The 22,694-nt window shown below is 30.0% G+C and overlaps 2 protein-coding genes and 1 long non-coding RNA gene across 3 annotated transcripts; 1 reads left to right on the forward strand and 2 right to left on the reverse strand.

Moving 5' to 3' along the window:
* Window positions 1-16: 16 nt before the first annotated feature.
* Window positions 17-4,504, reverse strand: LOC129916277 (uncharacterized). The gene is made up of 2 exons (XR_008772423.1): window positions 4,327-4,504; window positions 17-195 (listed from the first exon to the last, which is right to left on the reverse strand). It is a non-coding gene; the product is annotated as an uncharacterized LOC129916277 (long non-coding RNA).
* A 385-nt stretch (window positions 4,505-4,889) lies between these two features.
* LOC129915091 (armadillo repeat-containing protein 7) lies at window positions 4,890-6,171 on the forward strand. The gene is made up of 4 exons (XM_055994551.1): window positions 4,890-5,104; window positions 5,185-5,352; window positions 5,477-5,746; window positions 5,799-6,171. The coding sequence occupies exons 1-4, from the start codon at window positions 4,996-4,998 to the stop codon at window positions 6,161-6,163; spliced, it is 912 nt and encodes a 303-aa protein (XP_055850526.1). The 5' UTR covers window positions 4,890-4,995; the 3' UTR covers window positions 6,164-6,171.
* Window positions 6,172-7,779: 1,608 nt separating this feature from the next.
* Window positions 7,780-16,246, reverse strand: LOC129916265 (protein CLEC16A homolog). The gene is made up of 12 exons (XM_055996117.1): window positions 15,819-16,246; window positions 15,620-15,759; window positions 15,417-15,565; window positions 15,209-15,351; window positions 12,967-13,053; window positions 12,147-12,910; window positions 9,741-9,857; window positions 9,219-9,677; window positions 8,859-9,166; window positions 8,540-8,796; window positions 8,301-8,486; window positions 7,780-8,233 (listed from the first exon to the last, which is right to left on the reverse strand). The coding sequence occupies exons 1-12, from the start codon at window positions 16,019-16,021 to the stop codon at window positions 7,951-7,953; spliced, it is 3,096 nt and encodes a 1,031-aa protein (XP_055852092.1). The 5' UTR covers window positions 16,022-16,246; the 3' UTR covers window positions 7,780-7,950.
* Between the last annotated feature and the right edge of the window lie 6,448 nt (window positions 16,247-22,694).

A 22,694-nucleotide genomic window follows, 5' to 3' on the forward strand; every position in this document is an offset into this window, starting at 1 on the left:
CTTCATTTTGTTGGTGTTGGGAGATATTTGATTGATTTTGTTAAAATTTTAGGATTTTTGGTATTGTTTTTTTTTTTTTGTTATGTTAAGCTTTATCTGTTCGTTTTTGATGACCAACCTTCGTTAGTTTGTTTTCACTTAGCTTTTTGTTGTTCGTGTTTAATTTTTAATTTTGTGGTAGGGCTCTACAGTTTGCTGTAAGAAATAGAAAAAATAAAAATTTATTAACTAACTATAATATACATATGTATGTATATGTTTATATTTTTAAATAAAATGAAAAATTTCTAGATTACATTGAGACATAAGATTTAAAGCAGTGAATTTTAAACCAAAAATCCCTTAAGAGGCCATAGAACGGATTTTTTATTTATAACCATAATGATTAAACAAAAATCTTAAAAAAATCGTTATATAAAAATTTTACAAAATATTTCCAATTTTTTTTTTGAAAATCAATTTTTTAAAACGGATTAATGAATTTTATCAAAATTTCGTTTTTATTTGTTGAATAATATTTTCTTAAAAATGGCATACCAATTTTTTTTTTTGAAAATGTAAGACAATTTTTTTATATACATACATAGGTAAAAATATATTAAAAAAAAAACGACTCTTCCGATTTTCAAGAAATCATAATTTAACAATAAGCAGAATTAATGAAGAAGTATTTTTTATTTTTTTATACTTTTTTGAAAGGATTTTGTTTTTCTGTTTATTTGTTAAAATTTTGTTAAATTATTGAGTGCAAATGTTATTTAATTTAGATTATGGTTTGTTAACATCTAGTCCAAAGTTGCACGTTGCCCACGTGCACTGTGGCGTATACGTGTTGTTTATTTTTAATTAAATTTTTTTTTTTTTGCGGTTTATTCAATCAAAAAACATCACTATGTGGCGTATACATTTAACATTGAAAAATAAAAATAATCATAGATTAAATTCACGTTTTGCCAAACATAAACATATTTTTAATGCCAATATCATTGTATTTAAATGCGATTTATGAATTCATGTCTGCACGAATTTTTCTAACTTCTTAAATATCAATATAAATTATTTTTATTATTCAATGAGGGTAGGTAAATACCCATCTAATATTAATAAATATTTTCACTAGGTAATTGGTACCAAATGTATCTCTTGCGTATTACAAGAAATGTTATGTTGACATTTAACAGTGCGAATAATCCTTTAAATACACGATAAAGCAACCATAGTTAAACTACCCATGGTAATTTTACACTCTGAAGTAAGTTACCTATTGTTACGTTATTGGAATAAATTTTCTTTTTAATAACTTGATTTACGTGTTAATTAAGTTCTCCTATCCTATTATTTCACTATCTAATTATTTCACTTAATAATCCACATTATAAAAGTAGACAAAAACTTTAATATTAGTCAAATCAAATATGTACATGATTCATTCTTCTTCAACAAGCAATATACCTAACGTGCTTTAGGTATATTTATAGTAGTACAAACTTAAGTGTGTTTTTCCAATAGAAACTCATACATACTTATGTATACTGTTGCCGAAAATACCAGTGAATTGATTTGACCTGACCTCAAAAACTTAGTTATGGGTACTACAACATATTAAAGTGCCTTCTTCTTTAAATGATAAAAGCTCTTTTGTGCAGACAATGGGTACTTTTTTTTACTCTTTTAAAGGACAATTAACTCTTTAAAGAAAACACACACAAACATGTATAGGTAGATACATTGTATACATATGAAAAAAATATTCATCGAAAACCAAAATTAATTTCACTGCCGATGTTACACAATGACCTTGTTAATATTCAGTTTAGTGTGCTAGACAATTCGATTTCGTTTAGAGACAAAAAGGATAATTTTCCATATAAGTGAAAATCATCAAATACAATTGAACAATAAAAATAAATGCAAATTTGATTAAAAGACATTAAAAGTATCATAAAATCTCTGCTTTTTAAACACAAAAACATTAAAACACGTATTAAAGAAGAGAAAACTATAATTTTAAGCTTTCTTTCACTTCTATTTTATATCACTATTCTATAACTCGCCTGTTTGGAAGAACTTTCTCCTCTTCAAATAGATTGCTGATCAAATAATTTAAGTACTTTAACTTTTTAAAGTATTTTCAAACTCAATTTTGCTTCCAATTTATTTCAATGATTTCAGCTTTAACACATAATTGACTATTAAGTTTGGTTTTATATTATCAATATCCGTTCTTTCAAGGATTACCGATTTTTGCTTACGTCTACTCGCATTTGTTTTTGAAAACAGACTATAGTCCTGTGGTGTGCCTTACTTATTGAGTGTTAATCCCTGATGGAACTTTAATTAAATGTGGGGAAGATTCAGTATATTCACCATATTACTCTGGACTGTGGTTAAAGGAGTTGACAAACAATAAAAATACATTCATTCTATAGGATGTCCTTTTCTCAAAATTACGTCAACAAAGAGATGAGGGGAAAAGGAATAAAGTTAATGCAGCAAATTTAATTCAAATAGATACATCATCTTCTGAATTTTAAATATTACCTATTTTTTTTATTTATAAATGTTATTTTTAATAAAAGGTATTTTTGTTTTCATTTCAAAATTTGTCTTATCTCTTATCTATTACAAAAAATAAATTGAGTACGTAAAGCTCTTCCATACATTAATGAGAAGGAAATGAAGAGAGAAAAGCTCTTCTTGGTAAAAATGCAGTACAGTGGGTCACAGTTGCCAAAACTTAAAAAAGGACTTTGTGTTAAAAAATTGCTAGAAATTTCAATTTACAAATTACAAATTAAGTTTTAGCCAGGGAAATCTATAAACAACTTAAGTTTTTGGTTGTGAGGGATTTATTTTTTATCAACGTAGAATGCACAAATATTATTAGGTATATTTTTTTGTTTTTATAAATTTTGTAAAACAATTTTGAAAAGTAAGCCCTAGTATGCAGCTGAAGCGAAACGAAATTTTCCATACAAAAATTCGATAACGGAATCTTGAACGAAATTAAATTTGTTTTGTTGTTGCTTTAAAACTTATTTTCTGATGTTTTTTCTTGAATTTTTTGATTTTAATTTTTATTATTGTAACTTTGGTATAGTACCCGATTAAATCGGTGCACATAAATAAAATAGGAATTGGGGACCATTCCATTATTTTAAATTTTTTTTTTTTTAATTTTAATAAGGAGAGAGCGCGGCTGAAATTAAATTTTTTTGCTGAAACCGATGCTCCTTCCTCAATTTTGAAATTAATCCGCCAAACCTCCTCAAAATTTAAAAGCCATATTTCCATTTAAAATAATATTCAGCAAAATTTATTATGAATGTGTCAAGATACAGTTTACAAAAGAAAAAACAACTTCCCTGTTATAATTTACCCCGCATTTTGTAACATAGACAGGAGTATGATGTAACGAGGCCGACAACTACTATAGTAAACCATTTTGTTCTTGAAAAAACATTAATTTTTATATTGAGTCTAGGGGTGACATTCTGTGAAGCAAATCTTTCGCACACGCGAAAACGTTTGTTCGCTTATGCGGTACAGAATGTCACCCCAGTTCTGAATGAAAACTCCCGGGGGAATGTGTGCGGGAGAAGGGCTCCCAATAAAAAAAATTACAAGAATAACATTCTATTTTTGTTTAAATTTGTTTTCCTTGGCGTTAATTATGATGGAAAGCATTAAAATTGCAACGTTGCATGTTGACCACTGTGGCGTATACGTACTCTTTTACTGTTTTTTGTAACCGCATATGCAAAAGTTGGGGAGGATAAGACGGTTGATCAAGATAGAAAACTGGCCAAATGTGACACATTATTTTAAAGTACATATTCCATAATGCTGAATATAATGAGATCCTATACGAACACTTAAAAAAAAAAGCTAAACCAAATTTGTAATGAAAATATGAATATTTTTTGAGAACGGGTAATTAGTAACAGCTAAAATCATTGACCTTTTATATATTATATTAAAGGTCAATGGCTAAAACAAAATCTGATGTTCCTCTTAGAATTCCGTGGAAGAGAAATATTCGTCTTTTCCAAATTTACGGTCGATGAATTTTTTTTTATTCGGGCTTGCAAAAAAAAACACCAAATCTATAAGAAATTAGATATAACGAATAATTACTTTCTTAATTTTTTACCGTACGACGTCCTAACTCCTAAAGCCTAATACGTACATAGCTGAAGCGAAAAGAAATTTTCCATACAAAATTTCGTTAACGAAATCTTGAACGAAAAATTTTGTTTTGCTTTTCGTTTTTCAGTACGCAGCTCTAGCGAAAAATTGGAGAGTTTTCACTCATTTGTCACTTACTTTTTACTGTCCTGTGCATTTTTCTTGACTCCAAGAGCAATGTTGTCGATTTTTATCACTTTAAATTTTCTTGCTTTAAAAATTGATTTTTCTTGATTTTAAATTAATTTTGAATTTTTTTACTTTAACTTTGACAGAATACTCGATGATATTTTTTCGTTAGCATTTTCGTTGTCGACTTTGGAGACTTGAACATTTTACATTTACTAGGCTTAAATCTTAGAGGATATAATATATATATATATATCCTCTAAGAGCCTGGCTACACAGTGTTGTGCCCAATCACGTTCCGATTCACATTTTCTAGGAACAAACGTCAAAAAGAGGAAAATCCTCACCCCTCTTGCCTACAACCTGACTGGTTAGGCGATTGAAAAATCACCGTGTAGCCAGGCACTAAGGCTTAAATCATAAATATGATTTCTTTTAGTTTTCGCCAAGTTTAAAATGTCAAAATAGAATAACCAAAAACAAAGAGAAGACAGAGACACATGTTAGAAATCCACAATTGGACCGAGTAATTCGTATTCAATTCGATCCAAATTTACATTGACATAAATCCTGATTCAACTCTGTTTCGATTCGTCTCATAGTATAAAAAAGATAATAAATATTTATAAATAAACATTTTTATCATTTGAACATAATTATTTTTATACTTTTATATGAATGTTTTCAAAAAATGAATTATTAAAGACCAAAACGCCATCGAACGGTATTGGCAGAAAGGAATTTATAGAAAATTTAGTTCAAGAGTTTTATACTACAACAAATATTGGTAAGTACATAGATATCAAAATCAAAGAAATAACCACAACCAAAATGAACCTATTCATATTCCATTTATAAATATTTTAGAGGCCCAGGAACAAGTAACAGCTAACTTGGCTAATTTTGCATATGACCCGATAAATTTTCAGCATCTCCGTGATGCAAATGCAGTTAATTTATTCTTCCAACTTATCACTTCACGCAACGAACGATTGGTGCTTCATGGTATAGCCGGTATTTGTAATATTTGCTTGGGTATGAATGATGTCAAAATGAACGTTTTTATTTTTTAAATATTTATAAAAAAATCTTAATAAAGTTACTACTACTACTACTACTACTATTTTTTAAAAGGTAATTATTTTTTTTGGTATTTCAGATTCCCTTTCGCAGACAGAAATAACCAACTCGAAAAATATTAAAATACTATTTGAATTGTTTGAAACACAGACAAATGCGGATATTATAATACATTTACTGACGACAATCTACCTCTTGGCTGCTAATAAAAGTTTAAGCTCAAACGTTTACACCAAAGAGAACTTACAAAGAATTCGAAGTCTTACAAAATCATCTGAAAAAAGAATTGAGTCTTTGGCCTCTATTATCATCGAAGATTTTGGAACTTTGGAAAAACGAACTAATGCTTAGGACATATTCCAAAATAAGATTTATCAAAAGACAATGTTCGTCCTCCAAAGACACTGTTGTCATCAACAAAATATTTACACAAGATGACTTGGACAAATTTACGATGTTAACAGGCGATACCAATCCAATTCACTCAATTCAATCGCCAGAAAATGAACGAATGGTTCACGGTGCGCTCTTAAATGGTATAATATCGGGAATAATGGGAACTCGACTACCCGGCCCAGGTTCGATTGTTATATCACAAGAATTTAAATTTCCGCATCAGTGTCGAATAAACAAAGATACAACAATAGTTGTTAAACTTTTGAGTAAGCGCAAAATAAGTTTGGTTCATTATGAATGCAGGCAGGATGATAAAGTTGTTTTTGAAGGGGAAGCCAAAGTAATGTCTCCAAGAAATAATTTAAAATAAAAGACTGACTGATTTTCAAAAAAAAAAGGTTTTTCATTATTAACTAGGTGAAGCTCTTGCCACTTAGTTAAAAAGAACAACAATTAAGGTGTGTTAGCATCTACGCTGTAATTCATATTATTTACACGTTGTCTACATACACTGTGGCGTATACGTGCTATTTTGTATTCGCTTTTTAATTGCGATATAGTTACTATAGGGCTAGTAAACACGTGTTAAAAAATCTTTTTCTTCAAACTTGTCAGATAACTGTTTTTTTATACCAAAACTAACAGTGTATAATGTTACGAATAATATCCAAGACCAAAACTAACAGTGTGTAATGTTACGAATAAAATCCAACTTTTGATATAAAACGATATCTGCCATAGAACCATTTTTTTTTGGTTTCTGAATATCTCCTCCACGACTAACTCGATTTCCACGAAAACTTCTATACGAAAGCGATTAAGTAACCGTTATGTTCAGATTTTAGAAAATTTTCAAAAATCACATTTTTGGAGTTTAAAAAAACATTTCAAAATTTTTGTATAGAAAATTCAATCTTTTGAAAACGGGTGAGTGAAATATGTATTTCGAAATATTATTTTATATCATAGATGACAGAAATTTTAAACTCGCTTAATTTGTTGAGCTGGTCAAAAACAAACTCCTCACGAAATATATACATAGGTCTTCAAAAATTGCAAAAACCACAACTGACTAACTCACTCACTGACATCAAATTTTAAAGATCACTTTTGAATATCGTAGAATCTTGATACTTGGTACAGCTAGTATTTTACACAAAGAAAAAAAATCAAAATTTAAGAATTTTAGTCATTTTCGCTGAATTTTCCTCAAATATCATAAAGCACTTCTGATAGGATGTTAGAATCTTATGCAAAAAAAAATATTTTTTGTATAGACATTCTCAAATCAGAGGGCGTGGTTCCCATCCTTTGATATTTGAAATATATTCAAGACTAGTACCTAATAGAATCACACAACTGCCATAAAAGAATTAGGAGATATCGAAAACTTGAGATTTTCTAAGGAAAGGTGCTAGAATAACCAAATAATATAGATTTTAAATTTTACAGAAAAACCTTGCAAAATGTAGTGAAATCACAACAAAAGCATAACGGTTAAAAAAGCCAAGTTCTTCTATCTTAAAATTATGCTAAAACAAAAAGTCCTGAAATGTAAAAGTGTACCAAGTTTTAAAGTTTGGTTTTAAATTTGTGAAAATTAAATTTTGTTTGTTTACTAGGCAAGTTTTCAAAAAACTTTAAAAATTGGTTATTAAAAGAAAAATTGCCAAGTAAAACTAAAAATTTAAAACAAAATTGTAGAACTTCAGTCTTTTAGTTTTTTTTTGTAATAGGCCCTGGAGTAGTTTATTAATCTTTTGAAATGTTATATCGACATGCATTAGAATGCTTGCTTTTGTAAAATTCAAAAACAAAAATGGGGTTTTAATTAACTACGATAGACGATAAAAAAGAACTTGGATTTTTTGTAAGACTACTATTTTAGAGGCGGATATCGCAACTGACATGAGTATTGGAACCTAAAAAATTTAAAATTTCCATTTATACTTAGGAAGTATCAAAAAAGAAAATAACGTAAATGAATAATGAGGAATTATGTAACATATATTTTTTTTTTCTTGGGAATTTATATGAATATCAAAAAACAATTCAACTCATAACTTATATTCTATTCTATATAAATTTAACAACATCTTAAAAGAAGAAAAAATATAATATTTTTGTTTCTATAAATAATATAAAACATGATCTATATTAGACGGTTTCAATCGTTCCTCTACGTCTTTCTTGGTCTTCTTGTGATATAAAAGAAGTTTCTTCTGAACTCACTGCAGCAACATCATTAGCTATTGCGATTCCGTTGATTTGTGTAGCCAAAGATGTTGCATTCAGATTTGGCAATGTAATATGTGGGGACGTTATTTCGTATTTGGCTTTTGATGGTGTTTGCGAACGAGATGGGGCATTTGATGAACTGCGCGAATGTTGACTACTAGTTCTTGAATTCTGAAAGTCTTCAAGGGGAATTTCTTCCGATCTAAATATTACAAAAAAAAATGTTATTTATAGAATCTTTTTAATAAAATCATCGAATAAAATAATACCTTGGCAAAGACAATCTCGGACTACTCTCTCGGGACCGTGGAGAACGATTTCTTGAATTTTCACGTGATTGTGAATTGCTTTTACGATCCGTTGACACTTCATGTACGTCAGTAGATGGTGTAGAAGATCCGGAACTGGTATTAGACCCCCGACGTCTAGAACGACCACTGTTCTCAGTGCGGATTCTGTACGCATAAATGCCGTGAATTTGATTGCAATTTATTATAATCGTACTTACCCTTCTACTGATCTATTTTGGGCCATATTTATTCGACTCACACCTGCGCCAGGTGTATTATCTCTTCTCAAGGCGGCTGCAAAACCCGGTACGCGACCAGCACTAGAGAAAATTGGCCTATGATCCCGCGAAGCTCTTGAAATAGCTCCAGAACGAAGTTTTGATACTGCATATACTGGTGAGTCGACTAATTGCGCTGGCATTTCTAACAGTTGAGCAATTTGGTACATCTTTTTTTGGCGAGCTTTGCTTCGACCCTTGATAGAAATGTATCATTTATCATATATCTTTTGCTCAAATATGTAATAAAGTGACTAACCTTTGTAAGCCTTTGCTTAGCTGCCATACATCTGATGTGATCGTCAAATAAAAACTTCGCTGATAAAAGTGGCGTGCGATTATGTGAAGCACCACCTCTATGAACTGTAATGTGTAAGCAACGAGAATCATCTTTGTCACCAACTACCTCAACATCTTGAAGAAAGCCAACAAATTTCGCAACACCCCAACCCAAGAGCTTGGCATCTGGTTCCACTAAAATCAACTGTAGTGTATCAATAACCAGGAATCTTCTTTGTTTGGTGTTGTCCTTAACAATAACTGTACAAGCAATCAGGTCGCTATTATCTGAAAAATTTGTTTTGAATTTATTTTGTATGATTGTGTTTTTTCATCTTACTCAAGTCGAGAACATTATCCACTTGAACGCAGTTTGTAATATTTGTCAAAGGAAGCATTGTTTCTGTTTCATTTAAAAATTTCTGACAAGTACGTCGCAATAGGAAGAATCCTCGTATAGCCCGACGAGCTTTTTCAACTTCACCACATGGCAATCGTCGTGTGAAACTTATTCCAGTTAATGGTGTTCCAGTTGGAGGTAGAAGAATAGTTGAATCCATGCACAAGTATTCTACATTGAGGATCGATTTTTTCATTTCATTATACTCATCCTCAAAGAGATCAAGAAATATTTCTTCAGACATGTAAAAATTCCTTAACGCATTCATTGATTGACACTGAGCTAGAAAGAGGGTATGTTGCTGGGCCTCAGTAATGCAACATTCGTCGGTGTTGGGTTTTGTAAAGGATACTAGCAATTCCAATGATATTTCTAACGTGATGAGACGTATTCTACAAGCTAGAAAAAACAACATGTTATTTCATTATAATTTGGTTAAAAATTGAGTTACAAATTTCTTACAAGGTTGATTAGATAAATTTATAATGTTGAGTAGACTTTCCACCAATTCGGTTTTGTACGTTTGTGGTGATTTTCCACATTTGGTAAGAACTTGATCCAGCCATTCTTTACTCACTCCTGCAATTATTTATTAGTTTGTTGAAAATTGTATTAAGACATCAAATGCATTAAGACAAAATATTATAGAATTATTAAATTTAATAAATTTTTTTTATTTCAAATAAATTTTGCTCATAATAATAAAAAGAAATAAAAAAAAGTTGATCACACAATTGATTTATAAATGAGAACAAAGCTATACAAAAATACGGTGCACGAAAAAAAGAACCACATTAAAAAAAAAAACGATTGCAAAAAACTCATGAAAATGGTTTTGTTTTTTTTTTTTATAAACGGTTTATTGCAAAAAAAACATTATTTCGATTTTGGATTTTCTTTTTTTCTGCATTTTTGAACTCGATGAAGTGCGAAATAAGGTCAGTACTGCTTGCCATTTTTGGTTTTAAAGTCATATTTTCTGGAAGATCATAATCAGTATTTTGTCATTGATTTGTCCAATAAATGTGATCTAAAGCGATTTTGTTTGGGGCCTTCAATAGTTCCGGGTGACAACAATGGTTTAAGTGTCATTTTCTTGAGCTACCAAAAATTTGCTGAACACGTTGAACACCAACTGGTAAAATGTTTTCAGACTTGAACTATATTTCGATGCACTGCAAATATAAATTTTGGCCTTTTCGGCCTTTTTGATTTGAAAAACACAACAGAGGGAAAACTGTTGTAAAACTGCAAGAACAAAATCTAACAAGAGTATATAACGGTTTATTACAGCACAAGTCATTCATCTCTCAATATTTTTCACTTTGGTATCCCCCAGTCTTTATTCGGCATTTAATAAATTATCATTTTTTTGGCCAAACGAGAATCTGGACGTGAAGCAACTTTAAAAATGTGTTTTACCAGCAGCTTTCCAAATAAATTGGGTAGTTAAGCGTTCCATTTGGCAGATGAAATTTCTATTATTTCAAATTCATCCGTTTCCCAAACCTATGCCGCATAGCATAGAAATGTTTTTACAATACATTCGAATATTTTTTGTTTAGCTGACAATAATACATTTTGGTTCAAGAAAATATTCCTCCATGTGAAATTCAGCAAGCTTTGGGAAGACTTCCATCGTTTTGTTTTACTTGCGCTTAGTTGTAATCTTACGCAAATATCACATTTCTCATGAATTTGGAAATAAACTGATTTTTTGAACGAAGTGCAAATGAAGCCGGTTGAAAAAAATGTTATAGAAAAGCTGCTTTAGTTTATTAATAAAAACTGGTGTTACATTTTTTAAATATTCATACGGAATTCCGACTTCGACTGTATGCACTTTTTTTGTTTGTTTTTTGAGGTCTATCTACATACTTCTTGGACCAAAATATGAACTCTGTCAAATTTTAACACGTTTGCTATAAAATTCTCTAAGCGAAACGAATATTGTGCAAAAGTACTCAAACGCTTTTAGCAAAAAAGCTATTCTTTCAATTTTAACAAAACAAATTTTATTATTTAAATTTCTCATTCAAAAAAATCTTGCATAAAAAAGCGATATATTTGTTTAGATTGAATTTAATAGACCTGAAAAAACATAAAATAAGAATAATAAAATAAATAAATATTTTTAACAATAAACCCGTTGATACAAGTTTGTAACTGGTTTAGCTACTTTTTTGTTTAAATTTGGTTTATAACAGAACTCACTCACATTTTTAACAGAATATTTGTTTTGGGTAAAAAAAAACAAAAACATAACTTAAAATATTTCATTCAAATTTGTTTGCGGCAAAAAATATGTCACAAAATGTTGTGTTATGTTATGTATTACTATCAAATAGACACGATGTTTTTTAAAAATCTTATTTGTTCAACCAAAATAACCAAACTATTTAAAACATAAGAAAATAATGGATATTAAGTTATACATCAATAAAAACATAGTTCAGTCAAAGAATGCTCAAATTTTTTATGAAGATCGAAAACTTTGGAAGGTCATAATTTATTTCAAAACTGAGTTTGATTTTGATAGGAGGTCAACATACAAAAATATTCAAAAAGCCAACTCTAGTTTCAAAATACACATGCAAATTTAATGGCCGAAGATATTTTTCATGTGTTTACCTCCTAAAGAAGTATTGAAATAAAATTTGACCGTTCCAAAATATCTGTTTTTGAAAATACCCTTTGACTGGACTATAGCATAACATTTTGAAATTGTGAATTAAACAATATTACGTACCATCTATAAAACATTTGTGTTAACAGTTTTGCAGTAGAATGTCAAGAAGGTTTTATGTTAGTTTAGCGATACAAAATGAAAATATTATAAGCAATAACAAAATAAAAAAAACTACCCACCTCGATTATTTGCCATCGAATATATAAGGCATAGTGAAAGCAAAGCCAGATAGTCATTTTCAACACAGTCTAACGATGAGGTTACAACATTCAAAAACGGACGAAGCATATCAGAAGTTGATGAATCAACGAGTTTTTTAAGCTTCTCTTTTTCTTCATCTGTGATATTTGATGATTTTACTCTCGACTTTTGATCGTCCATATCCGAATTTGAGCCTTGTTCCAAAACTGCGGCAACATTTTCTTCTACGCAAATGGTTGAAGAAGATGAAGCTGTCGCTACTGTGTCCAAAGCCTTTTCCAAACTTTCTCTTGGTTCGATAAATCCGGGTACAACTACTTCTCGACGCTCAACATACGCATTCAAGATCTCCGCAGCACCTTCGGTAAATACTTTACTATCCGCATTCAATATTACCCAAGCCAAGGCGTGTACTAAAGGTCCATGTGTTATAACCAAGAAAACCAAAGAAAGAAGGTACAAGGCAACAATCGGTGATACACGTGGATTGTTCATTTCTTGAATGTCAATGTCAACAACCTTGTTTAAAACAGCTGCCAAATTTTGTGTAACTACAGCCATTGATAGTGGTGGGGCTGGAGTTAGAGAAAATATATATAAGGGAACGAAGAGCTTGTGAAGAAGGTGTTCGGTGAGAACTGCATTCAAGTCGCGAATTTCAAGAAGCAGAATATCATTAAGGTAATGCAAGTGATCGAGATGTTCAGCAACCAGATTTGAGAGTTTCTGATTTGATTGGTGGCTGCAATTTATTTTACTATTATTATATTTTTTCTTTTAGTTTCAATGTTATCTTACTCAATGTCCGTCCGAACGCATGCATCTAATTCTAGAATATGTTTTCCAATAAACCAAACCAAGTTGCTAAAGTACGGAGCAGCGGTTCTGAAAGAAAAAAAAGATTTGTTTTATTCTGTGTTTAAGATAGACTGTACTTAAAATGTGTTCGCTCTTTAGTACTGACACTGAGGGTGGGTATGCAACGGACTTTTCTTTCGACCGAAAGCGACTATTATAGTAACTAGCGAATCTACGAGGAAGCAAAAACCATACTATTGGACATGCAATCGGCGAAAAACTTGTATGAAACATCGCTACCACCCTAATCTAACGATGAGGAGGATAACTCGACAACGAAATCCCGGGTTTAGGTGCTTTTGTGCCTTGGATATACATACTGGATGAGCTCATAATCTCACCGGACAACGAGAAAGCAGTAAACTTTTACCCCGACACCCAGTTGGCAGGACCAAATTGATCTGCGAAATCTGATTGTCCCAGACTAAATTGGGTTCTTGTGACTATCACCGATCACAAACCACAATAGCTGATTCCACTCCTGGTAAGTCAAACCTTCTTTCGATGCACGAGCAAAGCTCATGCTATAATTTACCGGTTTTTTTTTACAATTTTTTTTTTCTTTCTGTTTGGTTTAACTTTCCAGATTATTAACGATTTCGTTCTTTTGTTTGCTGTTCCGTTATTTAATCTTGTATGATTTAGTTTCTTTTTATATTGGTTTATAATGCAAGGTCATATACCCGTAGTTCTTTATAGTTTAAAGTCAGCTGTTTGAGATTTCAAAATACTATTTTGAACTACATATGTATTTTGAATAGATAATGCTGATTTTTGCTTCGTATCACTGGTTTATTGTTATTGGTTTTAACATTATCTTCTGTATACCTATAAATATTTAAATATTTTGTTGTCTTGAGATTTAATTTATTGATAATAGTTGATGATGAAAGGTTATTAACTTTTAGTGGAGTGGCTGCGACACTATCTTTCTGAACGTGCGATATGAGATTGACAATGGTGCGGTTGCTCAACACCTTAGGTTCTCGTTTATCAAGGTCCCTCCCATACTATTTTTTCTTGTCCCGGGTTTATTACACCCCGTCACGTTATGCCAATTTCGACCATATGTTGTTTAAAAACAAAAAATTAGCGCGGCACTAGATGAGGGAACGTAATTGTATAACGGGATCTTAGACTACTATGAACTTTTACGTTTTTCTTTTACGTAAAAACTTTTAAATAAGAACTTGCTTGATGAAAGCGAAGTCACTGCTAGAAATTTTTGAAGGAATCTTCCAACGCGAAAAATAAACGTGATGGTGGAGTGATGAAGTCAAAGCATTGATATCTAGGAAAAAGACCGTTTTCAAAGCTTGGTCAAAACGCCTCACAATAAAGATGAAATATCTGATCCAGCTGCTGATCAAATCTAGGCTTTTCAGGAACTGCGACATGCCAACATGAACAAGTATGCAGGTATCCTCAAAATTGCTGCTAAAAAAAGATACAATGCTCAGGAAATTCACTCACCAAAGTTGTGGATGATGAGAAAAGTCTTAAAAGGAGGTGACAACAGTATTGTGATGGGCTTTTAAATAAACAGTTTTCCAGGATATACTTTACAGCAACCGAACGTAATTTAGATGTCTGACAAAGATGGGATCAATCGGGTCTAAATCGCTCACGATTCTCATCTCCAAGCTCATCAGAGGTGCGCAAATACCGAATTAATGGAGAGAAAGTAACCTTCTCACAATTTACAAGCAGATACACGAAACTGTAATAACTACCGTTCCATTAAGCTGATGTGACACACCATGAAGATCGTTGAACGAATTTTGGATGGTCAACTGCGAAAAATAATACGACAGTCTAATTACCAGTGCAGGTTTGATTCGGGTAAATCATCCGGATTCGAAAGTGAATAAGTTATTCTTTGCTGACGATATCATACTAAGTTTCAACACGAGTATGCGAAGAAGAGAACAATGGCAACAACTGCATTCTTCAGTTGGCCTTAGACATGGAACAATTAAAAACCGAATTACCTGAGGTCAATCTGTTGAACCCTAAATGTGAAACCATAATGTGAAGCAATTAAGTGAGAGAATTGTGATCTTATACGCGATCATGATTGTGGTCGATAAGTCCTAACAAAGCGTTTATTTTAATCATGGAGATTAAAAAACATTCCCTACCAAAAGAGGCAGATGGGTTAAAAATCGAATATTCTACTTACTTATCTCTGATGAACTGCAGCATGCTAGCATTTTGAACTTTGTAAACATTTAATGAAATCGTTCTAACAGCAATTCTCACCATCGATTCCGGATGGTTAAAAAATTTGATTGCCTCTGTATAAAGAGGAAAGTCATTTGTGTGCTGTAAAAAAAAAATAAATCAACTACTAAATGATAACAAAATGCAGACCAGAAAGAACATCTTACCTCGTTATAAAAGAAATGAATTGTATGAGTATTAAGTTTAAGACTTAATGTTTTTAAAAATAAAATATAATATCCCATAACGTCTTCATCGGAAAAATCAAACTTATGAACAATTATTGAATTAACATGGTTGTTGCTTAAAAGGTAATCTATTAAAAACAATAATTAAAACAGTGTTCCTAAAATCCAAAGAAATAACTTACAAAGTGATGTTTCATTTCGAATATTTTCAAAAAGAATATTCAATGTTTGAAGCAGTTGAACGCAAACGTAACTAGAGCCACCACTTTTCTGTCGCATTATATGAAGAAAGAATGACAGCATATTTTTCTCCAGAAAGAAACTGAAATTTTAAGAATTTATTTAAATAATGTTTAATGTAAATAGTAATACAAATTTTACTCAAAAACTGAAGAATCATGTTGATCACCCCAAATAAGAATCTCTGCAATACATCTGAGTGATTCTACAAGGAGTCCACGATTATTCTCTGAAACCGTAGCGTTTTTCTCGAGGACACTGTATAAATATTTCAAATGGTCTAGGGAAAGTCGATTTTTGGGACGATTCCATGACCCTCCGAACCAACTACGACTTCGAAACATTTTTTTTCTTTTTATTTATTTTTATTCTCAATTAGGTATGTCGTATTTGTTCTGTAATTGTCATTATAAAATATATACACAAAAACAAACTTAAAAGAAACTATCGAAACAGAATTATGAAGAGTCACTGTTTTAAATTGTAAAATGTCTTTTTTTGTAAATAAAACTTAAAAATAATTATGAATAGAATAGAAATTTTGATTTTAACTTTTCGTATTATTTGTACAAAAATTTACACACAGCTTGTCAATTTTCAATTTTGTAAAATTAATCTTTGACATATTTATATGGGGGTGGAGTTCAAGAGTTGGAAATTGTTGGGCTTTTGAGCTAGATGTCAAATTGAAACTTGAAAATGTCAAGTTTTAACTCGAAGAGGTTGAAAACAAAAACAATGCGAAAATGTTGTTGTTTCTCGTGTTATTTTTCCTGCGGAGCCTAGAAGAGATTAACAAGTAGCGCCATCTAGTCCTCATAATTGTAAAACAGTTTTGTTAAGGTATGAATGAACCTACTAGGTGAATTTCTGTGAGTGATGAAGGTTGTAAAAATATCAATTAAAAAAAAATGATTTTGAATTAAAAAAACTATTTATTGCCAATAAAAACAAATTGCATTGCAGATAAAATTTTTATTGCAAATACAAATATTTTGCATTGAAAAGAAAATATCATTGAAAATAAAAAAAATTCTGCATTGAAAAAAAAAGTTTGTGCATTAAGCCTTAACTACATTGGCTCAAAAAGTGAAAAAGTACAAAAGTGAAAATTTTCAAACACATTTTTGTATAGTTTTCGGGCTAGAAAATTAAAACAAATGATGCAGAAAGCTTATTTTTTGGTCTAAAAAACAATTTGTATACTCTTTATCACAAAACAATTGCGATAGCCAGAAAAAAAATCTCTTCACTTTTGTACTTTTTCAAAAAGTGGTGTATGTAGTTTAGCCTTTAAATATTTTTTTTTTAAGTATTCGTCGAATTTCCTACAATTTTGAATATTTGACCATACATAAGGTTCAATGTTATAGTTTAAAAAGAAATTCGACGAATATTAGCTGCGTTCCTTTGGAAATATTTATCTACTTTTTAGTACTTAAAACTACTTTGATCTACTTTGCTATACTGAAAAAGTAGTTCAAAGCAGCTTTAAGTACTAAAAAGTAGATAAATATTTCCAAAGGAACGCAGCTATTAAAAAAATATTCAAGGCACACATTTTGCATTGATTTTTTTTTTTTTTAATGAAGAAAATTTTTTGTTTGCAATCAAATTTTTTTCAATGCAAAATATTTTTATTTACAATAAAAATTTTATTTTCAATGCAAATTTTTTTCATTTTTAGTTGCAATAGATATTTTTTTCAATAGGGGTATTCACGATTCGATGCAAATGGTCTTGTATCGTTGTAAGAGTGCAAAAGTGTAACATTTTCTTAAACTAAAATAACCAAATAGACACACTACAATTTTTTTTACACTTTTACACTTTTGCAATACCCTAACCCTATTGCAAAAATAAAATACAATGGCACAAAATTTGTGTTTTGTAGTTGTAGTAGTAGAAAAATAAAGTTTTGCAATTTTACACCTTTTTGTTGCACCGGATCGTGAATACCCCTAATACAAATATTTTTAAGTTGCAAAAAAAAAAATTTAATGCAAATATTTTTCAGTTGCAATATCTAAATATTTTTTTTTAATGGAAATATTTTTTATTTGCAATAAATATTTTTTAAAAATTTGTAATGGAGAGCAAATGCATTAATAATAAAATGATTTTTTACAACCCTGTGAGTGATAGGTATAAAGGATTGACTATACACGGGAAGGTATGTATAATGTAATTTGTTGGAATTACCATGATTAATTGAGAAAAAGTGTAAAAAGGACAATTTTATACTGAAAAAAAAAACAAATTTTGATTTTTAAGATGTTGTTCATTTTGAAAAAAGTTTTTTTTTTTGTCATATTTTTTGAACTAATAGCCTTTCACTACAGCCCAAATGAGACAATTGCGCAAATAAGGTCAGTTCAGGGGTCGAATCACCGCACACGATTACGATCATACGTTAACGTTTTGACTATTGCTCTCTCTATTTAATCGGTAGAAAAAGATAGGGACACATAGCAACCATACGTTAACGAACGTATGTCGTAATTCGACCCCAGACTTCAAATTGCATTTTTTTTATACGATTTGCCATTCGAAATGAGATATTTTGCGAAATTATCTCATTTGGGCTCTAGTGAATACAGGCTATACAGGGTGTCCCAAAAGTAATGGATCAAACGAAATATGCTGATGGGCCAACTTTATGGCTCTCAGAATTTGGTAACTTGTTCATCCCAAATCCTTACGGTTTTCAATTTAATGCAGTTTTTGTTAAATTTCGAAAAATTCCGACTTTGCAACAGTATTTTTTCTTCTTCTGCTCATAATTGATTTTTGTTTTTTACTATTTTTTCACTAAAACATTACCAAATAATAAGTAATAATTAATTAATCAAAATATTTTTTATTTCATACGCCATTTTGCTGCAAATTAATTAACAGTTCCATGTTTTATAAAAACTCAATTTCTTACTTTTATTTTAGAGCAACACCCTAAAAAAAATTTGTATGGTGTGACACATGTTTATTATTTTAAAAACTTGCCGTATTATTGCAGTTTTAAAAAATGTATAAATATTTCCGAAGTTGAAATTAGAACGAAAGATACATATTACAATTTGAAGCAACAAAACAGGGAAAAAATTTTTTTTTTGATTTTTAAGAGAATGTTGATTTGAAAAAAGTTTTTTGTCATTATTTATGTATTATTTGTGATGTGATATGTATAATTTTTTGGAATAACCAAGGTTAGTTGAGGAAGTTCTAAAAAGTTCTATGTACCTACTGAAAAAGAAATCACCATTTTATATTTGTTATAACTTTTGAAAAATGTTTGGATAGATTTAACTAGCCATGCAGCTTTTCTAGGTGCTTATATGGCAAACCAAAAAAAACAATAATTTTTACACTTGTAAAAATTTATATTTTGTGGCTTTTAACGAGAAGTGAAACAAATCAACTTAAGCTTCTTAACAGGAATGCTATGTGGACTTCATTCAATCAATAACAGCCCTGTTCCATTGGAGGTAGTAGTCTACTGCTAGTAGTTGTTTTGGTTAATCTAGTAATATCATCTACTCATGCTCTTCTTCCCGAGTAGATACGATTTGTATTGAATTTGTTGAAAGTGCGTTCCATTGAAAATCGCTAGTAAACTACTAGTAGTACTTTGCCACCTCCCAAAGGAACAGGGCTAACATTTAAAGCGCAATGCCCACACCGGTGGATTAACTTTTTCTAAGTTATAAATTAAAAAGGTCACTGTGGTGTATGCGTACTCTTTTTTTTTAGGTGAATAAAGACTAATGCTTCTATAATTTTTAAACTTAGCGTAGGATAGCGAAAAAGTTGGGCTATCCTGGGTTAACCTTGGGCAAACAAACCAAGGTTTTAAACTAACAATTTTTTCACAGGAAAAAAATCACAATTTTTTCGGTTTCTGATATGAAAAAGAGTTTTTTGTTGTATATTTTGAAAAAAATTGTGGAACAAAGATTAAAAGTTGGACTTTCCTGGGCTAACAGGAAAATACTCTGAATAAAAAAAAATATTTTTTGGGATTTTTAAGGTGAAAAAAAAATTCCGTTACAATTTTAGAACTAAGGGTGGGGCTAGCGAAAAAAATCTTGGGCTTACTTTGGGCAATCGAATCAGGCAGGTTTGAAAAAAAAATTAGCATTTTAAGGGTTCCAACTTAAAATAGCCTCTATTTGACATCTATGTGAACATTTGTATTTGTAAATTCTTGATACGGTTTTTTTATAAGGACAAATTTCTCACACACAGTTACGAACAAAAATAAATCAATTTTAATATTCATTTTTTATGAGAGATCAATGGATTTGATACAAAAATCCCTGTTTCAAATGGAAATAATTGACATGAGAATGTTTGTATAAAACAATAATACCTTTAAAACTCATATCTCGAAAAGTAGTTAAAACGTTATTAAATGTATGATTTTTTTAAGTCAATCCATATCTACATTATAATTATGAGACAAGAAACATGTAAGATACATCGACAAAAACTCGGTGCATTAAATGTCCACTAATTAAGTGATTAATGAATTAAGATATTCATATTTTGATGTTGCTCCACAATTAAATGATAATTAAAAGATGTAAAATAAAATTTTTCATCTATAAACTATAAATCAAAATAAATTACTAAAACCTCTAACAAAAAATCTGGATAGAATCAGTTGAAGTGAAAACTATAGATTATATTGGTCGTGATTCCTTGAACTGAAAAATGTAGGTACCTACCAGTGGCGAGGCGTCAATATGATACAATTCCTTTCTACTTACCTTTTAAAATTCTACAACTGAAGATGTATTTCATCCAACGCTAACATTCCAACCTGTCTGTTTAGAGCATCTAGGCTGGGTTGAGATACTAGATAAATCGTATGGGAGTGGGTCTATCTCCTTCCTTTTCTTACCCTTCTTCTTCTTAATTGTCTAAAAAATTAACTTATTAAAATTATAAATTCAACGAATACCACGATGAGCCAAATACCTTGATTTATCTTTGTTTAAATATCTTATTCTTACATTAAGCTGTTTTATAAAATAGTTTTTGTAAAATTAAATAATAAAATAGCTTTTTTCAAAATTTTCTGTATTTAAGTACTATATTTGTTTTCAAAATTCGTTTTAAACGAAAATAGGAAACCGGGTGCAAAAATGTCTAGTCGTTTTTGAAAAAAAAATGAAATAAAACCAAAACAACTATTTCTTAAAAACACCTTTATTTTTTTATTAGTTGCTTTATGCCTTATTGGTAAATTAATTTGTGAAAAATATTTATCTTTCTTTTATCGTTTTAAAACATTCAGAGTTGTATGAGGATGCAATAAAGTGAGTCAGTATTGGATTAGCCCTGAATTAATGGGTTTTTTTTATTAATAGTGGGTGAATAATGACCTATAAATTTTTCTTATGATTTCTGGGGCGCCCGCTGCTGATAGATTCTAGCTTCAAGCAAAGACAATAAAATCACTCTATTTAAATTAAAAACAAACAAAAAATAACAAGTGCATCTCAAACTGAATAAATCGAAAAATTATCGCTTTATGTTTTCAAGTCAATTTTTATAGGTTCATGCGAAAAAATATCCTATTTGATATTTTAACTTGCGATATAGGTACTATATATTAAATTATGCATTCGTACAAAAAAAAAGTTGAGATAACAATATTCCATGACATTACGATGAGAATGCCAATAAAAGTGGGTCCCGAATGTCCGTCTGTCTGTATTAGAAGCTACAGCCTAAACGGATGAACCGATTTATGTCAAACTTGGTATCTAGCATTATTTGGCGACTCTCCAGAGGGGGTTTGAAATTAATTTTTTTGGAATAAAAATAACGGTACTTGTCATATACCGAAATTAGTTAAGTTGAAATTTCTCGAAAGCGGCTTCAACTATTTAGTTAAAAAAAATTCAAATGTAAGTTTTAAGCTAAGGTCCATCATTCAATGAAAAATGTTTTTTCAAAATCATTGTTAACTTTTTTTTAAATCCAAATTTCTCCGAAACAATTAATTCGACTTCAACGAAATTTTTTATAAGAAAGTATTTATATAATTTTAATATAAGTCAAAAATAAAATTTTTGGATTTTTAAAAAAAATTTGAACCGGAACATAAAATTTTTTTGAAATTCTGGTTTTAGGTGTTGATAAGTGATTTCTACAAAATGACATACCAATATTATTTTAAAACTTCCCAAAAAATCATTTAAAAAAAATTAGTTTTTTTGATAAACGGCTCTAACGATTTTGAAATTTTTTTCTAAAAATTCATCTTAATAAAACTAAATGAAATTGCATAAGTACTTGTTTTGGAGGGCAATTTGATTTCAGATGTTGTTTTATTATTTTGAAAAACGATTTTTATGTTTTTTTTTTAATTTTGTTTTTGTTTTTATATACCTAATATAATTACATTTACATACTCTAAATAAAAAGCCCTAAAAATTCTAGCAACTTGAACGCTAAGAGCAAGTTCGTGCGGGTCGCATTTTATTTTCTCTTGGAATAACTACCTGAAGGTTCTTCAATGCAAAACCATTTGAGTATTTCTTTAAAGTAAAAATAAAAGACCTTTATATTCCAATACAAATTCTTGAGGAATGTTAAAAAAGATACATTATTAAACATTAAATTTACTTACTTATTTATTTATTGAAATCTGTTTCATACATTATGGGTGGAGATTTTTTTTTTACAATAACTTTTTTTGTAATAGACGTTTAAGATTAAAATTCAAAATAATCAGTTAGGTTCCAGAAGTCTTCTAACATGACGTTGCGAAAACGCAACGGAAATAGGTTAAGATTAAAATTTATTTTTAAGGAAGTGCAATTGCATTTGAGTAAAATTCTTTTTATGTGTACTTAGAGCTCATTGCAAATTTAAACTTTAATGACTTAATGAAGTATATAAATACAAATTTTCTTGATTATGGTCTGAAAAGAAGATTTTCAATATTCATATAGCAAATTATAATTTTCTTTTGCAGATGATTCATTTTTCATTCACTTCCCTTGTGAA

Source organism: Episyrphus balteatus, chromosome 3 (genome assembly GCF_945859705.1).
Source record: "Episyrphus balteatus chromosome 3, idEpiBalt1.1, whole genome shotgun sequence".
NCBI classification, from domain to species: Eukaryota; Metazoa; Arthropoda; class Insecta; order Diptera; family Syrphidae; genus Episyrphus; species Episyrphus balteatus.